Source organism: Artemia franciscana, chromosome 1 (assembly GCF_032884065.1).
Source record: "Artemia franciscana chromosome 1, ASM3288406v1, whole genome shotgun sequence".
NCBI lineage: Eukaryota > Metazoa > Arthropoda > Branchiopoda > Anostraca > Artemiidae > Artemia > Artemia franciscana.
In genome coordinates, this window is record NC_088863.1 from 58794238 (window position 1) to 58816771 (window position 22534).

At 35.2% G+C, this 22534-nt stretch overlaps 1 protein-coding gene across 2 annotated transcripts in view; it reads right to left on the reverse strand.

Moving 5' to 3' along the window:
- LOC136031948 (uncharacterized) overlaps positions 1-22534 on the reverse strand; it is a 51216-nt gene that overhangs the window by 13352 nt on the left and 15330 nt on the right. For both annotated transcript variants that reach the window (XM_065711965.1, XM_065711957.1), the window contains exons 4-7: positions 19369-19879; positions 12450-12687; positions 7777-7974; positions 3721-3956 (exon numbers count right to left, since the gene is read on the reverse strand). In XM_065711965.1, coding sequence (XP_065568037.1) covers positions 3721-3956; positions 7777-7974; positions 12450-12687; positions 19369-19879 — 1183 coding nt within the window. The remainder of the gene's footprint in view (positions 1-3720; positions 3957-7776; positions 7975-12449; positions 12688-19368; positions 19880-22534) is intronic.

Below are 22534 nucleotides of genomic sequence, written 5' to 3' on the forward strand. Positions count from 1 at the left end.
TTTTTAGACAACTTATTCACATGTAATTTGATAAGCTATTTCAACAACCCTATTGTCTCGTATACACTCCAGCAGATGCCATTTATTATCAGACATGCAAAAAAATAAAACCAAAAAGTATTTAAATTGATAGACAAAAGGGCATCATTTATCAATACCGAATTTATAGCTTTATAGATAATAATTCAGGGGCAATTCCATTATTTTTTTAGAGGGGGGGATAATAAGTTACTTCGCTAAACTTGCGAACAAAGAAATAGCTGAAATCTAAAGGGAGCCTTGACAATTATGTGTCGTAGGTAGGTAGTGGAAATGGTTGATATTTAATCTAAAATCTAGTATGCACTCTTCGCGGCAATTTGTATAGGTCAAACCATTTAGCATGTCGCTTAACTTTATGGTAGCAATGAAGAGTAGGATATGAGGATAAAGATACAGCTTGTATATTCATAAAATATATATTAAACATCAAATACTGGTCTTTCTGGGGGTGTAACAAGAAAAACAGAACGAAGAGATAGAAATGCATAGAAGAAATTTAAAACAAGAGTTTTAAGCATAAGCAATAAAGCATTTACTAATCATTGTTTCTTTTTTATATTAGTGTTTTAATAAACAGTGTCAATTTTGACGAAACCTCAAAAATTTACTAATCAAAATTTTACTTGTCATAACAACGTAGCGTATCTTTCCACTTTTTAAAATTCTATATATTTCGCTTAAGTTACATAATTCACAATTTTATAAGAAGAGTCTATGTCTGTATGTCCACTATCGCCATATCTATTTATTACACGGTCGATGTCTACCTTAATATTTTGGTGAACGCTCATAATGACTAGTCCTGTCAGTTTAGAGCTCTTTGCTAGTATTTCCTCTTCAATTCATCCAAAAATATTCAATTAAAGATCAAAATCGTCAGAAAAATACTAAATCTAATAAAATACATGTAGGTATGTCCTTCAAACTAAGTATATGAGTCAAAATACTCCTTAAAAAACAAACAATTATGTGTTAGCTATTTTTGTATTTGATAGGAATAGATTAGTGATTTGAATTCTCAGGGTTTCAAGCTGTGGTAGATTTATAATTAATCTTTTTCAATCTTGAGATTTTCATATATTCAATTCAAAGTTTAAACCTCGATATGACTTTTGAGCAAAAACATAAAAATTTGAAATTTGACTCAGATTTAGCATTAAGTAAGAGGATTCTCCTGTAAAAATGTTGACTAATCGCGGAAATATGATTCGATGGCAGATATCAAAACAAGTATAAAAATCCTGAGAGGTTTATATAGCAATTTAAACAATTGTATGGACAAATATATACAACCCCTTTACAAAAATATAACTATATTTTTCGACTGGTTGGTATTGAGAAGATGAGAAATTCTAAAGTAATATTGTAGTTGCATTCCATTTCTGAGGTTAACTCAAGTTGTGTGAATTTCCACTTTCTATCAACATTTTATTAGTAAATCCTTGAAAAAAAAAATCGATGCCATTCCACTGATTCAAACGGAGAATTCAGAGACCGATCTATACTAGCTAGATAAAAAAAAAATAAACCGATAAATATTTACCTTCTTTTATAAACAATTTTTCGAAAATTTATTGTTCGTAAATGATTACTCCGACCCTTGAAGGAGTGTTTCGACTCATATACTTAGTTTTAAGTTTATACCTATACGAACCTTTATTAAAGTTCTAAAGAACTTGACCTTTATTTTAATGTTTTAGGATGAACACAGGAGATGATATGTCCTATAATACAGAGCTTTAATTAGATAAAAATAAGCAATAAAGTGGCCACCACTTGCTCACCAAAATCCAAAACTTAAATTAATAATTTTTGCACTTATCATACATTTAATTTCTATTATACAAATCCCTTAAAAAACAGCAATGTTGTAAAAACCACCCTGCTTTGCAAAAAAAGCAAACCCAAAAAACCAAAACAGAAAACCAAAAAAAGTAATGATACCAATTTTTTCATCTCAGTACCATAGCAAGACTAAAAAAAAAATGATAGTAGAAGGAAGTGAATATTCTGTTTTTCAACCCCGTTGTCACAGCACAATCCTGGAATATCATTTCGACAGCCTAGAGAAGTTAGGATTTTAAATTTCCCCTCTTTGATATTACAAACTAAAGATTTTTGCCTCCCAGTTGGCTTTTGTGGTAATACGGACAGATTCAATTGATTAGCCTAAATTTAATTAAATACTTTTTGGCGCTGTGTGTCCTTAGTAAAATCTAACAGAGACCGCACAAAGTAACTGAAACCTTGTTTGCAAAACGAAACAGTCTTAGTAATGAAAAAAGGTAAAGGTAAAAGATACGGCATTAGACTTTACAGTCCCTACCGGCGGTGCTGATCTCCATTTCTTGGCCCTTCAGCCAGGAAGTGCAATGGGGGGTTGGGGGCCAACCATCCTGTGCTTTCGCACGCCCTTCCTGTTTACCTTCCCCAGATTTTAAAGACTTAACTATTACAACCAATTACAAAAAAATAACTTCCGTCATAACCCAAACCGGATGAAGTGGTCCAAACCACAAATCCCCCACTACGGCAAGGGAGGCGTGCCCCCGTACCCCTCCCGCTGAATCCACCACTGTAATAATTTATATGTATATACTTTGATATGCTTTCCAAACAACTCTGCAGCCTCGTATACACTCTAGTATATGCATGCAGATAATTCTCAGGGAACAAAAAAAAATTTCGCTGTATACCTCTAACAATAAAATACAATTTGCTGTATACCTCTAACAATAAAATACAATTTGCTGTATACCTCTAACAATAAAATACAAACGGAAAATCGTTCCTACGTAAAGAAAATCGTTCTTTACTACTACATATTTGTACGCTACATTACAGAAAAAAAAACTCACAAAAGATCCCATTAGTTCCTCGCGTTTTATTACTTGTACAGACGTTGATAATATACTTTGTATGTTCGCTCATTTTCCTTCATTTTTACAATTTAGTGACCCTTTTATTATTTCTTTTTTTATTCTAACAAATTTACTTGTTTTTAATCTTTGTAACATTATGACCTAAATACCTGCATATATTTTTTGGAAGAATTTGATAAAATGACGGTTATTCATTCTGTCAATTTAGCTTTAATATTTCATGCAGTTTTAAGTAATTTGCTGTTTTTAACAATTTTTTTTACATGAAAGAAGAATAACAGCTTAGATTGTGTCCATTTTTACGGAGAAGTGTTGGTGTATTGACAAAAAGAAAGGCTAAAAACTTGATAATTATTTTTCTAAGGTAAAAAAAAAATCTATTTTTGGAGGTACATCGGAGGTACAGGAGCTTATTTTGCATTTTCTTTATACGTATGACCCCTGAGATACACGTCGGCAGGAATATACTCGGTGGAGGGAGCGAGCGACTTTATCAGAGGAACAAAATTTCGACGTTCGTGGTAAAATTTGGATGGGGAAAAAATAGGATTATGGGGTTCCCCAGGCATATAGCACCCTTCCCTCCTATGCATAAAAACCAAACCACTGCCTAATTACGTAAAGGGATGCTTAAAATATAGGTGAAAGACACATTTCATTGAGGCTATTTAAATTTGGATACTTCTGTCTCAAAAACTACTTATGGGGACAGTTTGTAATAACACCCTATGAATAGATATATCAAAACGGAACATAGCAAATAGAAGAGAATTAAGCAAAACTGAAAAATACAAACCGCTCATCACTGGTTGGTCGATATTAAATTTTATATGTTCTTTGGGTTTGGATTCAGGCTTTGCGAGCACATGATTACCAGCCGGCTTCACCACATACACTTCTTCACCATCAGCAGTAGTTTCAATAGTAATACCAAGATCATTTAGCAGGCGTTGTAAACATTCTATGGATTCTCTTTCATTGTAAATAACTCCAGAATATATAAATAACACCATATTTACAAGATCTTCGTACCTGAAAAAAAAAACAAAAAAAAAAAAAAGGAAATAGACTAGAACAGCGATTCAAAGAGTGGGTCATGATGGCACCATGTCGTCGGATAATTTGCCCGGGTCACGATTTGTAAAAACAAGAAAAAAAATATTTATATATATATTTTTTTTGTACATCGGTGAGACACTGGGAGTAATATCAAAGCGTGTATTTGCACTCTTTCATATAGCTTTATCGCCAACGCGATGCGCTGTTAACATTGCTAGGCGTCAAATCCTCCTTACATACTTCCCATCCATTTCCCAGTTTGACTATTTTCCAAAAAATATGCGTTTCCCGAATGTCATCTGTATTTATCGCCTGATTTTTCCTAACCGGAAAAAAAAAGACAGAAAAAAGAAGGTTCATATCATTTACTAAAGTTTTAAGTGAAAATAACTGGTAGTTCTTTGAATTACTTACATTTTTCTTGCACAATCTTACATGGGCTAAAGTGAATACTGGCTTAACTCGAGTCAATATCGAGGTAGCAATGCAAGCTCCTATAAAATTAAGTTAATTACAAGAAAGTTAACTTCAAATCAAGTTATTTACAAAGATAATTAACTGATTTCGTTAATTACAAAAGATTCACAAGAAAGAAAGAAAAGATCAGTAGAAAGAAGTATATAGGTTAAACAAAATTACATTACATATCCACTGTACATCAAGAGCACAAAGGTAGCCAATATGGTAGGAGAGAATGTTTAAAAAAAAAGACAATTTTGAAATATTGAGAGGTGACATAGAAACTCTCAATTATTTAACATAGATCCCAGTGTCCTTCCAATTTGTCAATGTTTAGAGAAAGCCACAATACAAATCTCATTTTCTATTCCATATTGAACTTCCGCTATATGAAACAAAAGTTGGTGGTGTCTAATCTGAAGTACATTTTGGCCAAACTGAACATCTTTCTCTAATGATTTAAGAATAATTCATCATTTTAGCTTATGCAGTTTTTTTTTTCATATTATATGGTAATTATCAATAATTTGGGGCATTCAAATTTTTTAGCTAGTAGTAAGAAGTAAAATAATACTGAACTTTTTCTGCTTAGGCTCTAAGTTAGACACTGTAGTTCGTTTTGGGGAAAGAATGGAAAAATCAGAGCAACCTGGACATTTCATGAAATGTCGAGCTCGAAAGAGCCGCTTAACACATGCATACATATATGATGAAAATGAGATTTTGTTTCAGAATGCAAAAACAAGAAAAACACCTATATCAAATATAAAAACAAGCTCGAATTTAACAATTAAAGCAGAGTTATTAAATTTAAAGGCGTCGACAAACTATATTAAAAGGGCATTACATCCTTCAATCCTCTAAAAAGTGTAGACAAAATATACGAACACACTAAATTTGGCCAAAAATTGTAACCATGCCCTATCAGATTCAGCACTATAGTGTGGATTCAGAATCAGTAACGCGAATAAAAAAAAATGACATTGTTCCAATACTATTTAAATAATTAGGTATTATTTCTAATCTCTAAATATAACCAATAAAGACTACTTGACATAATTATCCCGTCTAGTTCCTGAACAGCCAAGAAACTGGTACTCAGAAATAAGACCACGTTTATACGATATATTTCAATTTTGAAAATGATTCTCCTTTAAAAATCATAGGAGCACGTGTTAAAATGACTAGAGTGTCTTCTCCTTCCTGTGTGGCCGAGGTGCCTTTGCGTGGGTTACAAAATTCGCTCTGAATTTCTTTTAGACATATCAAATTGACCTTTACACCAATTCAATGGATCCAACTCACTTTTATTTCACCACAACTCACTTTCATTTCATTCACGATTCATTTTTTTTCGTACAAGATTTGTTTACTAGTATCCTGCATTATCTTCTGAAATGTTTATTGCCTAGACAAGTAGCTAAAGAAAAGGCAAGACGAGGGGGTTAGAAGGATAAAAATATACAACGTACTTTCTTCGAGGAGGGCGGGCGAAAAAAGTATCCTCTTTTCAATCAAACGTAAATTCTGATTCCCCTTACCCACCCACAAAAAAATATTCCTGAAAGGTTTAACTCGATGTCTTTGTCAAACTATGCATAAAATCCGTAACCTTTAATGAAACCCATTGACTGGCAAGAGTTTCTACAGTGAAAAATGTTGGCCGGTCTAGAGGCTTCAAGCACAAAAAATAGGAAGAAGAACACTAACTCTCTTATGAACATCTAAAACATTACTGAATCTATCAGTATTAATATCGCGGTTGCCCATGAACAATAAAACTCTGATTACTTCCAGATTAATGATTGGCTGGGTGTTACGGACAGTTACCAGTCATATAAATTATTATATAATTTTATCAAATTATTGTCTCTCCTTCTTCCAAGTAAGTTTTTCAGAGATTTTAAACAAATTTACAAACTCCATTAAAGGAGTTTTATACACTGTCTGAAGAAAAAATAAGATAAGGTTGGTAGGCGGTAATCCTTACTCAAACAATCTCGAGGCGTCTCTTCTTGGTCGGTAAAATGATGCATACAAGCAAGGAGATCGGAGGACCTCACACGTGACAGAAGCCCCAAATAGCCGATCATGCATTTGCTGAAGCCGGATATCGAAACTATTTCAATGATGGTGTTACTGTCATTCGGATCCAGTAGTACAAGTCTTTAGATCTAGCATAACAAATAAACTAGATTGTTCAGATACAGCAAAAATTGGCCTTTTTTGTAAAGCTGTATCTTTCAGCAATGAGAGTTCAATATTAGCATTTTTAAAGTGAGATGCCTTTGTATTTTACCTTTTTTTGGTGTATGTATGAACTAGAACTTCAGTCTTCTATCAGTCGATATATTTCAGAAGGTGGTAAAGGGTTCTAAAATTTATGAATTTGTTTCATTACAACTAGGATCCATGTCCATCTGGCTTTGTTTTTATTTCTTACTCTCAGCCTTTACCGGGAAACTGTCCTACAGATGATAGGAAATTCATCTTACAGCCATTTTCTAGCTTTACAATTATAATCGAAAGTAAGAGATTCGATAGTCGTGGGAGCCTCTATCTCGAAGTTTTTTTTGTAGACCTTATATAAATAAGCTCTATATTTGTGTTTTATAATAAAACACAGCGCATGTATTCCAAAATTCGGTAACTACTAAGATACATTACAAATATTGCCAAGTACTATATTTTGCTTTAAGTGTACATTTAATCCTTAATTCAAATTGATTTGCTTTTTGTCTTTTTTTCCTGGCTGTTTTGTGTCAACGTTTTTCCTGTTTACCCCGTCTTCAATAAACCCTTGATAATCAGATCATAGTAGTAAAATTTTTCTTCCCGCCAAACTGACTCTAATTCTTTTGCATTTTTACCATTGAGTGTTGTTTTATTAACTATAAAACTAAGGAAACCTTGGAAATATTTTCCTAGTAGCGTAAGAGAAATGTGGCACAAAACCAAATTACACATCCAGCACGAACACACTATGCATGTTCCCTCATCAGCATAAATATACCAGCACATATTTTGGTCTGGCGGCAAAAACACTTGCAAATCACCTGACCTCAAATGCGGTAACAACCTTTTAGCCAATAAAAAGTATAGTTAATCCGATACTTCTTATAGAAAGACAGAGACCACAGTATCTTGATTTCTAACTAATTTATGCTATCAGCACAAGAGCTTTTTCAGTCAATCAGTCTGTCAGAAAAATTTAAAATTCACACAGTATAATATGAACCCCAAATGATACATATGTTAAAATAATGAGCATTATAAGTATAGAATATATGCACAAATTAAATTTGTAAAAAAAAAAAGGAAAAAAAGGACTTACTCATAGTCAGGTAAGTGAATTTGGCTCAATTCTTCATCCTCGTGTTCAAGCAAAAGTGATCGCAGAAAAACGCTGACTGCGGACAAATATACTTTGTGTGACTTGACTTTGCGTCCATCTTTGCATATCAATTCGACATCGGTGAAGCTATCCGTTTTCCACAAATCAAAATATCGCATAGCTTTTTCGTCAATTTGCCTGAGGAAAAATGTTAAATAAGAAGCAATGAACATACAATATTTTTTTGAAAAGATTTTGTGCGATTTTTCGGAACACGTCCAATTGGCCGGCAGTTTAAAAAAATAAACGTTAAAAATGTTGAAATATTTCAACAAATGTCAGAAACACTATAGGAAAATTGAAGCTTAATTTTTTTTGAAACGATATTTAGAAAAAGTTTTAACTTTGAGGTAAAAAATCGTTTGGTGAGTAAGGAACGGTGTAATTTCTGCTGCAACAAGACCTTTTTCCAAATATTTTTTTAGTAAGCCTTGCTTTGCTTTTCCTTTGCTTGCAATTTTTACATATTTTAAAATGCGTTTTTTTCAGAAAACACCTGACTTTTTTCGTGAAGATAATGCAATTACAGCACTACGTTTTTCTATATCTGGCAATGTGGATCAAATTTGACAAGTCTTAGGAGTCAGTAGATCTTGAAGCTATGCAAACTGGAATCAAATAATAAATATATAATTAACCACGAATAGAAATATACAATATAATAATGCGACATATCAGTTAAATTCCGAAAAATTTAAATACTACATGCTAATTTTAGCGAAAAATCGGAATTTGAGAAACCAACTTTCGTTCAATCTAAAAAGAAATCACATAATTTTCTAGTAAAACCCAGCTTTGGAATTGAAGAGTTGGATTGAGTTATTGATTACCAAATTTACTCCCAATATGTCCACAACGTCTACTGTTGGTCTCAGCTTTTATATTAAGGTTTTTTAATTAAGAATAATATAATTCCGTCTAAAACATCTTATGTTTTTCTTTTAACATATTTACCACTAATAACAATCATATCCAAAAATATGACTATTTTGTTACCATATAATGTTACAGTATCCAAAATTATGCTTCGAAGTTCGACTTAGATTAAGTCTGGCGAAGATAGGCTAAGTCAGTATTCATTTCAGGGTCTTCTTCTTAGGTACTCTTCAAGTCCTGAGCAATCCCCAAATATGAGTTAATATAACCCCAATATAGCATATTAAAATACATATATATATATATATATATATATATATATATATATATATATATATATATATATATATATATATATATATATATATATATATATATGTATATATATATATATATATATATGTATATATATATATATATATATACATATATATATATATATATATACATATATATATATATATATATATATATATATATATATATATATATATATATATGTGTATATATATATATATATATATATATATATATATATATATATATATATATATATAAAAATAAGTTGTCTGTCTGTGTGTCTATCTGTCTGTCAGGTGACGTCATGTTTCTGTGTCGACTGACGTCATGAAGTTAGTTGTCGTCATTTTTGCTATGACGGTGACGTCATTGACGGTATTTAAGACATTTGTTCACGGAAAAATGTTTAATTGTAAAATGACTGAAGAACCTACAATGGCAACAGCCGAGGAAGCTGCTAAAGAGTTTATGCCAAAAAACTTGCTGCTGATAGAGAAAGTAAGAATAGAAAGCGTTCCAAGGAATCACAAGAACAGCAAGAAAACAGGCTTGCGGCTAAAGAACGCAAAACCGCGCAGTTAGATAAAAATCCACCTGGACAGCGAGAGTCAAAACATATCAAAACTGAAAATGATAGCGATGATGATTGGGTATGGGATTTTGACTTGGATAAGGTCATCAATGCCTACCAGATTTAAGATAAAAAAACAAAAGTTCGTCGATATGTACTTCATAGTGACGCTGAAAAATAAAGAAGAAAAAGAAAACTGAAAAAAGAAAAAAGGTAAAAAACTAAAAAAAAACTAAAAAGAAAAAACACTCAAAGAGGAATTACAGACCGGGACACAAATGACGACCGAGACAGAGGGAATATAAGTGACGACCGGGAACCTCAAAGAGAAATTACAGACTGGGACACCCGGACACAAATCACGACCGGGACACAGGGAATATAAATGACGACCGGGACACAGGGACACAACTACAACGGGGACACCGGGGGCACAGGCGGGATATATAAATGACGACCGGGACACAGGGATTGTTCGAATAGAAATTACAGACCGGGACACCGGGACACAGGGAATATAAATGACGACCGGGACACTCAAAGAGAAATTACGAACTGGGACACCGGGACACAAATGACGACCGGGACACAGGGAATATAAATTACGACCGGGACACAGGGACACATCATTAGAATAATGAGGTATAGATCTGAATACGGATTGTTTTTCCCATGGACAATTATATGTTGCATGTTCAAGAGTCAGTAAACCTGACAATCTATTTATATGCACAGACAATGGGACAGCGAAGAATGTTGTATATTCGCATGTTTTACGTAGTTAAAAACATATATTTATATTTATCTCTATTCACAGGTGGGACACAGGGACACAACTACAATGGCACGTAACGACTTACGCGCGCGGGGGGCTTGGGGGGCGCGAAGCGCACCACCAACTAGGTGTTGGGGTGGCGCGAAGCGCCACCCCAACAGCTAGTATATATATATATATATATATATATATATATATATATATATATATATATATATATATATATGAGCTCTAAGGGGCCTCTCCAGGCCGCTCTGCTAGTCCCCAGGGGGCGACAGGTGAACGCCTTACAGATATGCAGGGTACCTCCAGAGGAGGCACGGACCAAGAGGGGACCTTGTTCCTGGGGGTCCATAATAGAAACTGGGGCACCCTCGCCCAGGGCCATATATACAGGTGGAGGAGGAAGAAAACCTCTCATATGTACACCCAACAGGGCCCACCGGCGTGTCCACACGTTCCATGAGTTACAAACCTTCTCCCAGTAATGGGTTAAATTGCATGGTGATGCAGAACACCATCGTGGGAGGATCCTCTATAGGAGGCCAACTGCAGCAGGGCGTAAGATCCAGATCTATGGACAATGGCCTCTGCAAAGGGCTACCTCGACCCTTTCGGGGTATCTGTAGGACTGGTGACCTTGCAGTCAACTCAATTCCCACTTGACGAGTGGCACGCCACAAGGAAATTATAGCCTAGCAAACGACACAGCATTCGCAAGGGATTCTGATTAATGGATAATTCTTCTGGGCTTGGTATCTTTTGACGTTGTTTTCAGGCTGAAAAACCTCTTCCTAGCTAATTTTCCTACTATGAGTTGGCTCACCGTAGTAGCATAACATTTATAGGCATATATATATATATATATATATATATATATATATATATATATATATATATATATATATATATATATATATATATATATATATATATATATATATATCATGAAAAGAGAAATCACCAATGCAACAGCACAAACACACACACACACAAAAAAAAAAAAAAAAAAAAAAAAAAAAAGAGACAGAAGGAGAAAAGGAAGACTGTTTTCCTAAATATATATATATAGAATATATATTTCCGATATATATATATATATATATATATATATATATATATATATATATATATATATATATATATATATATATATAATGAGTCAGAGATAGGCTGTCTGTACAGGATTTTGACTCTTGTTGATAAGAGCACCGTCAGGTTCTGAAAACCATGTTTTGACCAAGATGGGCCCAGAATTGCACTAAGTCCCCATTTGCACGGGAGGTTCCAGGGACTTCTTGATGTTTGGTTCTATGCCGGCTCAATCGCTTCGGTGTAGACTGAGAAGATATGATGACCTCCCGTCCTGCACTGGTATCCGGGATCATTACTTTTCCTGGGGCCAAAATAATTTCATGATTTAAAAAAAATGAAAATTGGAACTTGGAATGTTACGACGTTAAAAAATGACTATCATATCGGCATGTTGACTGACGAATTGAGATGATTCGGACTGGACTCATCAGGAATTTCAGGAACTCGTATCCCAGGGATAGGAAGCATGAAATTAGGTGATATAGAATTTGTTTACTCAGGCAGGAAGGATGGGGTGCACAGACAGGGAGTAAGGCTCATGATGAATAGGGAAGCTGCTGTCTTGTTCAGAATGGGAAGGTATTAACTATAGAATACTAATTGCTCATTTTGTGACTAAAAAGTTCAGAGTATCAGTTATAGTAGTACATGCCCCTGTTGAACCGACTGACAGAGATACTAATGAGTCAGATGAATCTTACTTAGAGTTACAGGAACAAATATACAGGGTCCCACGTAGAAATATGGTATTTTTACTAGGTTATAATGCTCTAGTCGGTAGAGACAGGGATAGATGGCATCCTAGCCTAGGTAAATTTGGTGTAGGAAAATAAAATAGCAATGGCTACAGACTTCTACAATTTTGTAGGTATAACAATCTAGTTATAACCAATACGGTGTTTGGTCATTAACGGCTAGATATGATTCTAAACTAGTTTCAACTCAAATTTTTCCAGCCAATAATCAGGAAAAAATTATGACAAAAGAAAAACGTACGGATAGTTTGAAGCTTTGTCAAAGTCCTTCCTACTAAACTTGTTGCTTGCAAATGAAGTTGAGTATCTAAGAAGCAAAAAGCTATTGTAAATGGCAGCACATTCATCATATTCCGTTTCCACCATAGTTGTTAAACTTCCAAGAATCTCTGCTGGTTTCATGTCCAAAGGAGCACAACTAGCCACAAAATTACACACTGATCGATAGGGACTTTCGCGAACGGCTCCGACAGACGGAACTAAAAAGATAAAGCAAGGAAATCCACAAAATGAATAACTCTGTTTTTCCTACTAATAAGTAAGGTTGTTACTTGTTCGGAAAAAAAAATCAATTATAACAGTTCATTTTTGGCTCCCCAAGAAACCTATACATTAAATTTTTTTGCATCCACCTAAGTCCTCATAGGTACAAATTAAATCGTCTCAGTTTGTGCCTCATTGGGCTTTTTGTAGTTGGCTATTTTCTATTTTTTATAAGTTTTGAGCCTTTTGGACAGTCTTGCCCGGGAACTTGAGCTTAAATGAGGTAATTTGGTATTTTACCAGAAAAGTTAGACACTATCAGAGCTAATACACAACTATTTCAAAAAGCTACAAATGAATTTCAATGACGACATGCTGTATAATAGGTGAAAAGGCATAAGCATCAACTTCTTGTCGATACCGAACTTAATAAATGAAGCCGTTTTTATTTGAGAAAATCATCACACAAACAAGATTTTTATTGAATCTAACATAAAAGAGATGTTTAATATCAATTTCAGAAAAAAACTGCGATACTAAAAGGCTGCAACCTTGAATTAATGAAAAATTTAATCGGTAATTACTTAGTGCACTTCAAAGTCCTGGCTTCTAATTTTGCACATCTAAATACATGAAAGCAAGCAATCAAAAATGAAGGATCACCAGATATATAACAGGGTCCTTGGTTTCATCGAATCATTTTCAAGATTTGCTTAGAATCCGTGAATCAGGCTAATAGCTTTCAATTGGCTGATGTTCACATACTTATAGAGTAGTTAAACAGCATCATAGCAATAGATGAATCAGCATATCTTGAATTATTCAATTGTCAACAAAGTGTCTTACAAAATTCTGTTTGCCGTAAAGCACGATGTTCTAATACTTGCATACACTTTCGCTTTTTGTTTCCTCGTCCTATAGTTTTTTAGTTAATTTGTTGTTGTATCAGTTTGTTACATTATTTCAACTGTCTATACTTAAGTAAGCAATAAGCAGTGATGCATTATGGAATTTGCATTAACATTAATAGACCATTATTAATGATGACAAAATAAATTCCGTGCAGTCTACCTACACAGGTGACCGTTGTCAATAACTGCTGCCGAACCAATAATTTCCACCTCTGAAAACACCCGTACTATTTTATACAACAGGTACTCGAAGCCAAACTAGTGTTCCTCATTATACATACACTCAGTAGATCCAATTAATATAGTCCCACTATTTTACTATATTTACTAGTTTTTATGACCTCTTTGTCTCATTGATAGTAGATCGAGTTAAAACTTTCAGGATTTTTTAGAGTGCCAGGGCTGAGGGACTTCAAATTTTATGTTGAGGAGCAAAATATTTTGTTTCCAGTCCCAACGAAAGAGTATAGGTACATTTTGTTTTATTTCCTATGCCTGTCAACCAACAGCTTCAGCTGCTGGTTACTTTTATGATTAATCTATCTTTGTTTTTTGGATAATTTTGAGCGCCCAGTAAAACGAGAAAACCTAAACTAATTCCTGCATGCATGAGTAACCCTAACGATAATATTATCCTGCCTTAAGCTTAACCTATAAAAAAAACACAATGAATGTGCATTTTCAGTTTAATACACAAATTTTGATACTTATTCCTTAAAATGTTAATTATATTTGATTTATTAAAGTTATATTGTTATCTTATGGTTGTTTTATATGGTTGTCACAAGATAAGTATAACTTATGTTTGTTTGCTGTGGACTAGTTCTTTTGTGTCACGTTCAAAAAAAGTTCAAGTTTTGCAAAATAAAATTGTTCGTGTCTTAGGAGATTATGTGAGACTTGAAAATAGTACTTTAAGTTGCTTCACTAAAATGAAAATTCTAAATGTTTATAAGTTAAGAGATTATCAAATTGCTATTTTGTTTAAAAATATTTGAATCTTTACTCACTAGAGGTATTTTGGGACATTTTTAAGTCTAACTCGTTTTACCATTGTTATGAAACTAAGCATTTTTAAGGAATAGTGTCTGAGGCTTGGAGTACACAACACGCATATTTATTTCTGCGTTTTGCAGGACCGAAGCAGTGTAATTCACTTCATTAAGGTGTAAAGGTGGCAGATAATGTTAGCCACTTCAATAGTAGGTTGAAACGTTACCTTTTGGGAGGTTGTTAACGATTAGAAGTTTTTTTTCCTAGCTGTTGGGGTGGCGCTTCGCGCCAACCCGACACCTAGTTATTGGGGGAGCTTCGCCCCCCAAGCCCCCCCCGCGCTCGTAAGTCGTTACGCGCCATTGTAGTTGTGTCCCTGTGTCCTACCGATAAACATGACGTCAGTCGACACACGTAACTACGTAAAACTTGCGAATATACAACATTCTTCGCTGTCCCATTGTCTGTACATATAAATAGATTGTCAGGTTTACCGACTCTTGAACATGCAACATATATTTGTAAATGGGAAAAACAATCAGTATTTAGATCTATACCTCATTATTCTAATGATTGCCCTTCAGCCTTGTTGATGGTGATTGCTAATCAAATATTCCCTGTGTCCCCATCGTCATTTATATATCCCCCCTGTGCCCCCCGGCGTCCCCGTTGTAGTTCTGTCCCTGTGTCCCAGTCGTCATTTATATTCCCTGTGTCTCGGTCGTTATTTGTGTCCCAGTCTGTAATATCTCTTTGAGTGTCCCGGTCGTCATTTATATTCCCTGTGTCCCGGTCGTCATTTGTGTCCCAGTCTGTAATTTCGTCAGTCGACAAACAACTTCATGACAACATACAGCTCAATCCTTATAATGACGTCAGTCGACACACAAACATGACTTCAGTCGACACACGTCCCACTTGTCATTTGTGTCCCGGTGTCCCAGTCTGTAATTTCTCTTTGAGTGTCCCGGTCGTCATTTATATTCCCTGTGTCCCGGTCTGTATATACATTCGTTTTTGAATTGGTATATGATGAAATAAATTTTTTGTTTTTTCCTTTTTTTCTTTTTAGTTTTTTTTTGGGTTTTTACCTTTTTTAGTTTTTTTTCTTTTTCAGTTTTTTTGTAGTTTTTACCTTTTTTAGTTTTTTTTTAGTTTTTTTTTAGTTTTCTTTTTCTCCTTTATTTTTCAGTTTTTTCCTTTTTTTAGTTTTTTTTTTCTTTTTCAGTTTTTAGTTTTTTAGTTTTTTATTAGTTTTTTTTTCTTTTTAGTTTTTTTTGTAGTTTTTACCCTTTTTTAGTTTTTTTCTTTATTTTTATATATAGATATATAAATTACAGACTGGGACACCGGGACACAGGGAGTATAAATGACACCCGGGACACAGGGACACAACTACAACGGGGACGACGGGGGGCACAGGGGGATATATAAATGACGACGGCGACACAGGGAATATTCGATTAGCAATCACCATCAACAAAGCTCAAGGGCAATCATTAGAATCATGAGGTATAGATCTGAATACGGATTGTTTTTCCCATGGACAATTATATGTTGCATGTTCAAGAGTCGGTAAACCAATCTATTTATATGCACAGACAATGGGACAGCAAAGAATGTTGTATATTGGCAAATTTTCGTAGTTCAAAACATATATATATATATATATATATATATATATATATATATATATATATATATATATATATATATGTATCTATATTCACAGGTGGGACACAGGGACACAACTACAATGGCGCGTAACTAATATGGCACGTAACGACTTACGCGCGCGGGGGGGGGCTTGGGGGGGCGGGAAGCGCCCCCACCAACTAAAAAACTAAAAAGAAAAAACTAAAAACTAATAAAAAAACTAAAAAAAAAACTAAAAAAGAAAAAAAATAAAAAAGGAAAAAACTGAAAAATAAAGAGGGGGATTATAAATGACGACGGGGACACAGGGAATGTTCGATTAGCAATCACCATCAACAAAGCTCAAGGGCAATCATTAGAATCATGAGGTATAACTAAAAAAACTAGAAAAAAGGTAAAAAACTAAAAACTAAAAAAAAGACCAATTCAAAAACGAATGTATATACCGACCGGGACACCGGACACGGGTTTAACCAGATGCGACTAAAATTGGATCGTTGTGAGATCTATATATATAAAAATAAGTTCAAAAACGAATGTATATACAGACCGGGACACCGGGACAAAAATGACGACCGGGACACCGGGACACTCAAAGACAAATTACAGACTGTGACACCGGGACACAAATGACGACCGGGACAGAGGGAATATAAATGACAACAAACCTCGCCCACAGGCTCTGGTGGTTCGTATCGACCTCAAAAGCATGGTTATATCGTCTTTGGACTATTTTGAATAAAAGAATTGTCTAAAAATATCTATTGAATGCATCTTGGGAAAACGCGACGTGTTTGTGTGTGTGCGTGTGTGTGTTGGGGGGGGGGAGGTAGCTGCGCTTTGATCACTTTGACCCTTAAAAGGGCACTAGAACTTCTGATTAACAATCCAATGAGTCACCTCAAAGCATACATGACCACCCTTTCTGTAAAAACCTTATATATCCCCAGGTTATAACTTACAATCCCTGTCTTGAGAGCTGTAGGGGGGGGGGTGTTGTCTTCCTCACAGACATGGTTTCCGGACCCTTCAAGTACGATGAAAAAAACTTTTATCTCCAAATGTTGATTAGAGGTGTTAAGGGAAATGATGGGCGTGGAGGGGGAGGGTTGATTGTTCTCAAATCACTTTGACTCTTAAAAGGGACACTATAACGTTCAATTTCAAATCAAATTAGCCCTACCTGAAATTTATACAAATACCCATTCCATAAAAACCATATACGTCCTTATGGCATAACTTACAACCCTATCCACAATGCGCTGAGGAGCTGTGTCAACCCTCATCAAACCCTTCTATAAAAAAAAACTTAAATACCCTAGGGCAAAACTTACAACCCTTGTCTCCAGGCTCTGATGGTTTGTATCAATGCTAAAAACCTTTGGACTATTTTGAATAGAAACTGTATCAATATTTTTTATTCGATGTATTCCGGGAAAACACGATATGTTGGAGGGGGGCTGAGGGGGCAGAGTGTCTTCCTCAAAGACATAATTTTCGGAACCTTCAACTACCATGAACAAAATTCCTATCTCCAAATTTGGACTGGATGTATTTGGGGAAACGATGAGCGTGGAGGGGGGGTTAAAACCCTATCCCCAGGGCACTAGGGAGTGTATGTCAACCCTAGAGGCATCGTTATATGTTCTTTGGACTATTTTGAGCAAAATCCCAACCTCAAAATTTTAATCAGATTCGTTTTGTGAAGAAGAGTAGTCAGATGGGGATTGAGGACTATCTGCCCCTAATCATTTTTGACTCTTAAAAAGGAACTAGAACTTCCAATTTTTAACCAATTAAGCCTCCTCTAAAGTTTGTACAACCATCCCTTCCCTAAAAACCTGGGGGACTAATGTCCCCAGGACATAAGTTAAAACCCTTGCCCCCAGGATCGGGGGGTTTGTTTCAACCCCAAAAGCATTATTATAAGATATTTAGACCATTTTGAATAAAAAGGCTACATAAAAATTTCTATTAGATACATTTCGGGACAATACGACGTGTGTGTGTGGAGGGGGGTAGTTGGCCTCCAGTCACTTTGAATCTTAAAAAGGGCAATAGAGCTTCTGATTACCAATCCAATGAGCCCTCTCCAAAGTTTATATGACCACGCTTTCTATAAAAAGCTTTTTATGCCCCCGGGGCATAAGTACAACCCTTGCCCAGAGGGCTGGATGGGATTTGTCATCCTCAAAGACATAATTTCCGGATCTTTCTACTACGTTGATCAAAGTTGGTATCTCAAAATTTTGATTGGAAGTCTTTGCGGACATGATGGGCGTGGGGGGGGCATCTGCCCTCCAATCATTTTCGACTAATAAAAAGGGCCCTAGTCCTCTTAACTTCCAAACGAATGAGCCATGTTAAAGTTTCTACGACAATACTTTCAATACGAACATTTTATACTCCAAGGGCATAACTTACAACCCTTAGCTTGAGGGTCGTGGGGGGGTGTCATCTGTCATCCTCAAAGACATAATTTCCAGACCTTTTAACTTCGTTGAACAATATAGTGATAACCAAATTTTGATCGGAAATGTTTGGGGAATGATAGGGGGGCCTTTTCAATGAAACTCTCAATCTTCAATGGAAGGAGGCCTTTTTGAAGTTTCTACGACAACGCTTTCTATAAAAACCATATATTCCCCCAGGGCATAACTTACAACCTTTGCTCTGGTGGCTGTAGGGGGGGAGGTTGTTATCCTCAGACATTATTTCCAGACCTTCCAACCACGTTGAACAAAATGGCTATCAAAAATTTTTATTGGATGTTTTTGAGGAAATGGTGGGTATGGGAAGGTGGTTTGTTGCCCTCCAATCGCTTGTGAGTAAAAGGGCACTATCCCTTTTAATTTCCAATCGAATGAGCCCTTTTTTAAGTTTCTACAACAACTCCTTTGATACAAAGTACCCTGGTCTAAGAACAAAAAAAAAATTTATAAAACAATACATTGTGTCAACATGGTCCTTTACTTAGGCAGCGCAAGCGCTACCTATGATAATATTAAAAAGAGGGCATCATGTTTATCCTGTGACTGGCTGGGAGCTACCGACATAACCGATTATATAGTTAGATGATCTGAAAGATTAAAAGAACTTCGAAAAAATAGTACTTACTGTGATGTCTACAAAACCGAATTTGAGGAGACGGTGACTGCAAAACCTTTCTGAAATGGTTCGCGGTAACACCTCCAAACTTCTTCAAAATATAAATAAAAATACTTATAAATCGAGTAGTCAATTCGTCCGTAGGTATTACAGGTATTTGCAGGAACACTTCATTATTATAGCGCTTTCGTTTACAGGTCGGTATTATACAGTCAAATTTTTGTCCATAGTTTTTCCAGCACTCCAGAGAATAATCTCTATATAAACGGAACCCGTTCCAGTTACCAATGGCACGTCCCGTCTCAGGACAACGTTCCACCGAAAAGGTTTCTCGTCCATGCTGATCAACCATTAATGCTGGCACTGGTGGGCCACTGACTAGGCTATCAGGACCCCATGCTTGTTGAGCAGTATTATCATCTGCTTTTGGATCTTGATGATCCTCGGGTCGCGAAGGTGTATCACCAACATAGTATATGAATGTATTTACAGGTTGCACTTGACTGTAATCAGTGAGAAGCTGAAAAAAAACATTTGGTAAGGAATAGGTAATGACAGCACAATACAAAAGTATGTTTACAAAATCTTTTTTTTCTGGTTGTGCTTCAAGCGAGACAAATTACACATTCTGGGGGTTGTCATTCATATTTTTAGGTCAAGCATTGATACTGATCTGAGCCGCTTTTAAATACATGCATTTTAAAGGCATAAAAATCGACTAAGCAAAATATCCCACTTCAAATGTTCAACTAGTAAACACAAATTTAAAGCCATGCAACAGCAACACATCTACCTTACATTTACCATAGGGTTAAACCATAAAATACAGACTTAAGAAAAAAAATATATAAGGGTACACAAACGCAAGATTTTCTCTTTTGCATGTCCATTTTCTATTTTGAAGACGCCTGTTCTAAAAGGCCTAATCATGGGTAAAAATTGCACCTACGTACTATTTGACCGTAAATATATAAAAAAAAATAAGTCAATGACGTTTCGAAAAAATTCTAGGAACAGGAAATTCATGCTACAATCTAAACATTTATCCTATGTTAACAATATCAGTAAAAAAACAAAAAAGAGTTCTAAATCGTTAAGTTTTTTCATAGAAGTTTTCCGCAGAGCATATAAACCTCCAAAAATTGGGCTTTTCTTACCTAAATTTTCTGAGAAAAAAAAACAAACCAACAACCACATATTTCTTTGGGGGGGGGGAGGTGGCTCCCCGTGCAATCACAGAATAGTATTTAAATGCTATGCTTCTCGATTCCCCCCCCCCCAAAAAAAAAAAAAATAATAACAAACAGTTCTATTCCTGTGCATATCTCTGGTTTATATCTGAATTCTTTTTAAAAGTAAATACATTGCTGTTTTCACTGTCGCCATTTTGTCCTCTGACAGTCTTTCTTTGGAGAAAGTTAAATAACGAATATAATGGTAAAGACGCACATTATGTCATCTTTGCTCCCAATAATCTCAACAGTAACGGTTTTAAGCCTCATAATCTGATGGGGGGAAGGTATACCATACGAAAGTAAAAATGTAAAAAAAAGGAATTTAATATCAGACTTCAAAAAAATTAAGGGGGTAGCTGCCCTCTACCAGTATCCAGGCCGAGAACCGCCACGGAATCCCAAGCATACAAAATCAAATTTACAATGGGCTGCACCCAACCACAACTTGGATGTGACAGTTCAAAATTTAGTTAAGATTCCTTCTATAGGGAATTTTTCAAGTTGCATCAAAATGCAGAAACCGAAAAAATTCTTACCATTTAGTTAAAAAGAAGCTGCAAAAGGGAGAAACCTGTATTTTCCTCTAAATGTAGGAAGCTTGCAGATTTAGCATGGAAATTCCTGACATATCATGCTCTCACTTATACCAGCCTTTAAATGGCGTATTTATAAAACAAATTCAATTTTTCCTGTTCAAAACTAATTTTTGTGATCAGCAGAAAAACCGTAAAGTTGTTGTTTTTTCTTCTTTAAATCTAATATCTTTTTACATATGAAGTGTAAGGACACCGACAAAATAAAATATGAGTATACAAATATGGAGCCACTTGCACTAAAAAAGACCGCCAAAAACATGTCTATGTACATAATTACCAGGGAGTTGGTTCTGTCCTTTGCTGTTAAAAGGGTGTCTCTTAGTAAAACTTTCTTACAGGAGACCAGAATTGACAGATTCAGCCATGCGTTTCATTATAGCCTCTCGGGGTATTATTCCGAGTGTCCATTTTATGAGCCTTCATTAGCTAAGTAGATCAGTACTTCTCGGAGGAAAAGGTTTCCTAATAAAAACCTTTAAAAACGCGACAAATCAGGTTTCGAAAACCTGTCCCGTATCAATAAGATGGATTACTTCATTCAGCAGCTCAGGAAAACAGTTCAGTAAACATTAGAGAGGTTTGAGAGCAAGCATCACTCCTGAAATGTTGCTGAAGGGTTCCAGCCCCTAACCTCTAAAAAAATAGAAGGAAACCCGCAATGTACTTAAAAAACCAATTCTATTTTTAGACATTGGGCCCATTCAGCATGACCAGTGTTTGGTCTCTTTAAGTCAATATAACAGGATCTATAACAAGGAGCCTGTTGAGGCTGCCTTGTAGAGACTGTAATACAACTTCTATCTACTGCAGCATGTTTGGCTGGCAGGAAGGCCGAATCGATCTACCTGGCCATTTCACCGTCAACTCAGATAAAACTTTTAAAAGGATAAATTAGCCACCATGCAAAACACAAACAGCACATAATACTAGAAAAATCTCACCTACTGGCAACAAAGTTGCTCATCTTCCACTCTAGACATTAACATTATTAATAGTAGACAATCTGTTTGGTAGAGTTCAAACACCAACAAAATTTGTAGTTGTCATGCAACAACAAAAACATACTTTTTGGCTGTCATGAAAAACCTACAGAGTATTAATTTTGCATAAAACAACAGAAAGTCAAGTTTCAAAGATCATTCTTCAATATCCGTACCAAACACACGAGTTAGCACAGCAGTAGTGTGTCAAAACTTTGGTGGTTGCATCAGTTTGTACAAAATATCGCTAGCACAAAATTCCAAAAAAGTGGACTAGCTCCACACACGCAAATTAAGGAGTGTGTCTGGGCTGAATTCCAGGCAAAATAAAAAAAAATGAAGGTTGAATTTTCTAAAGTTTTAG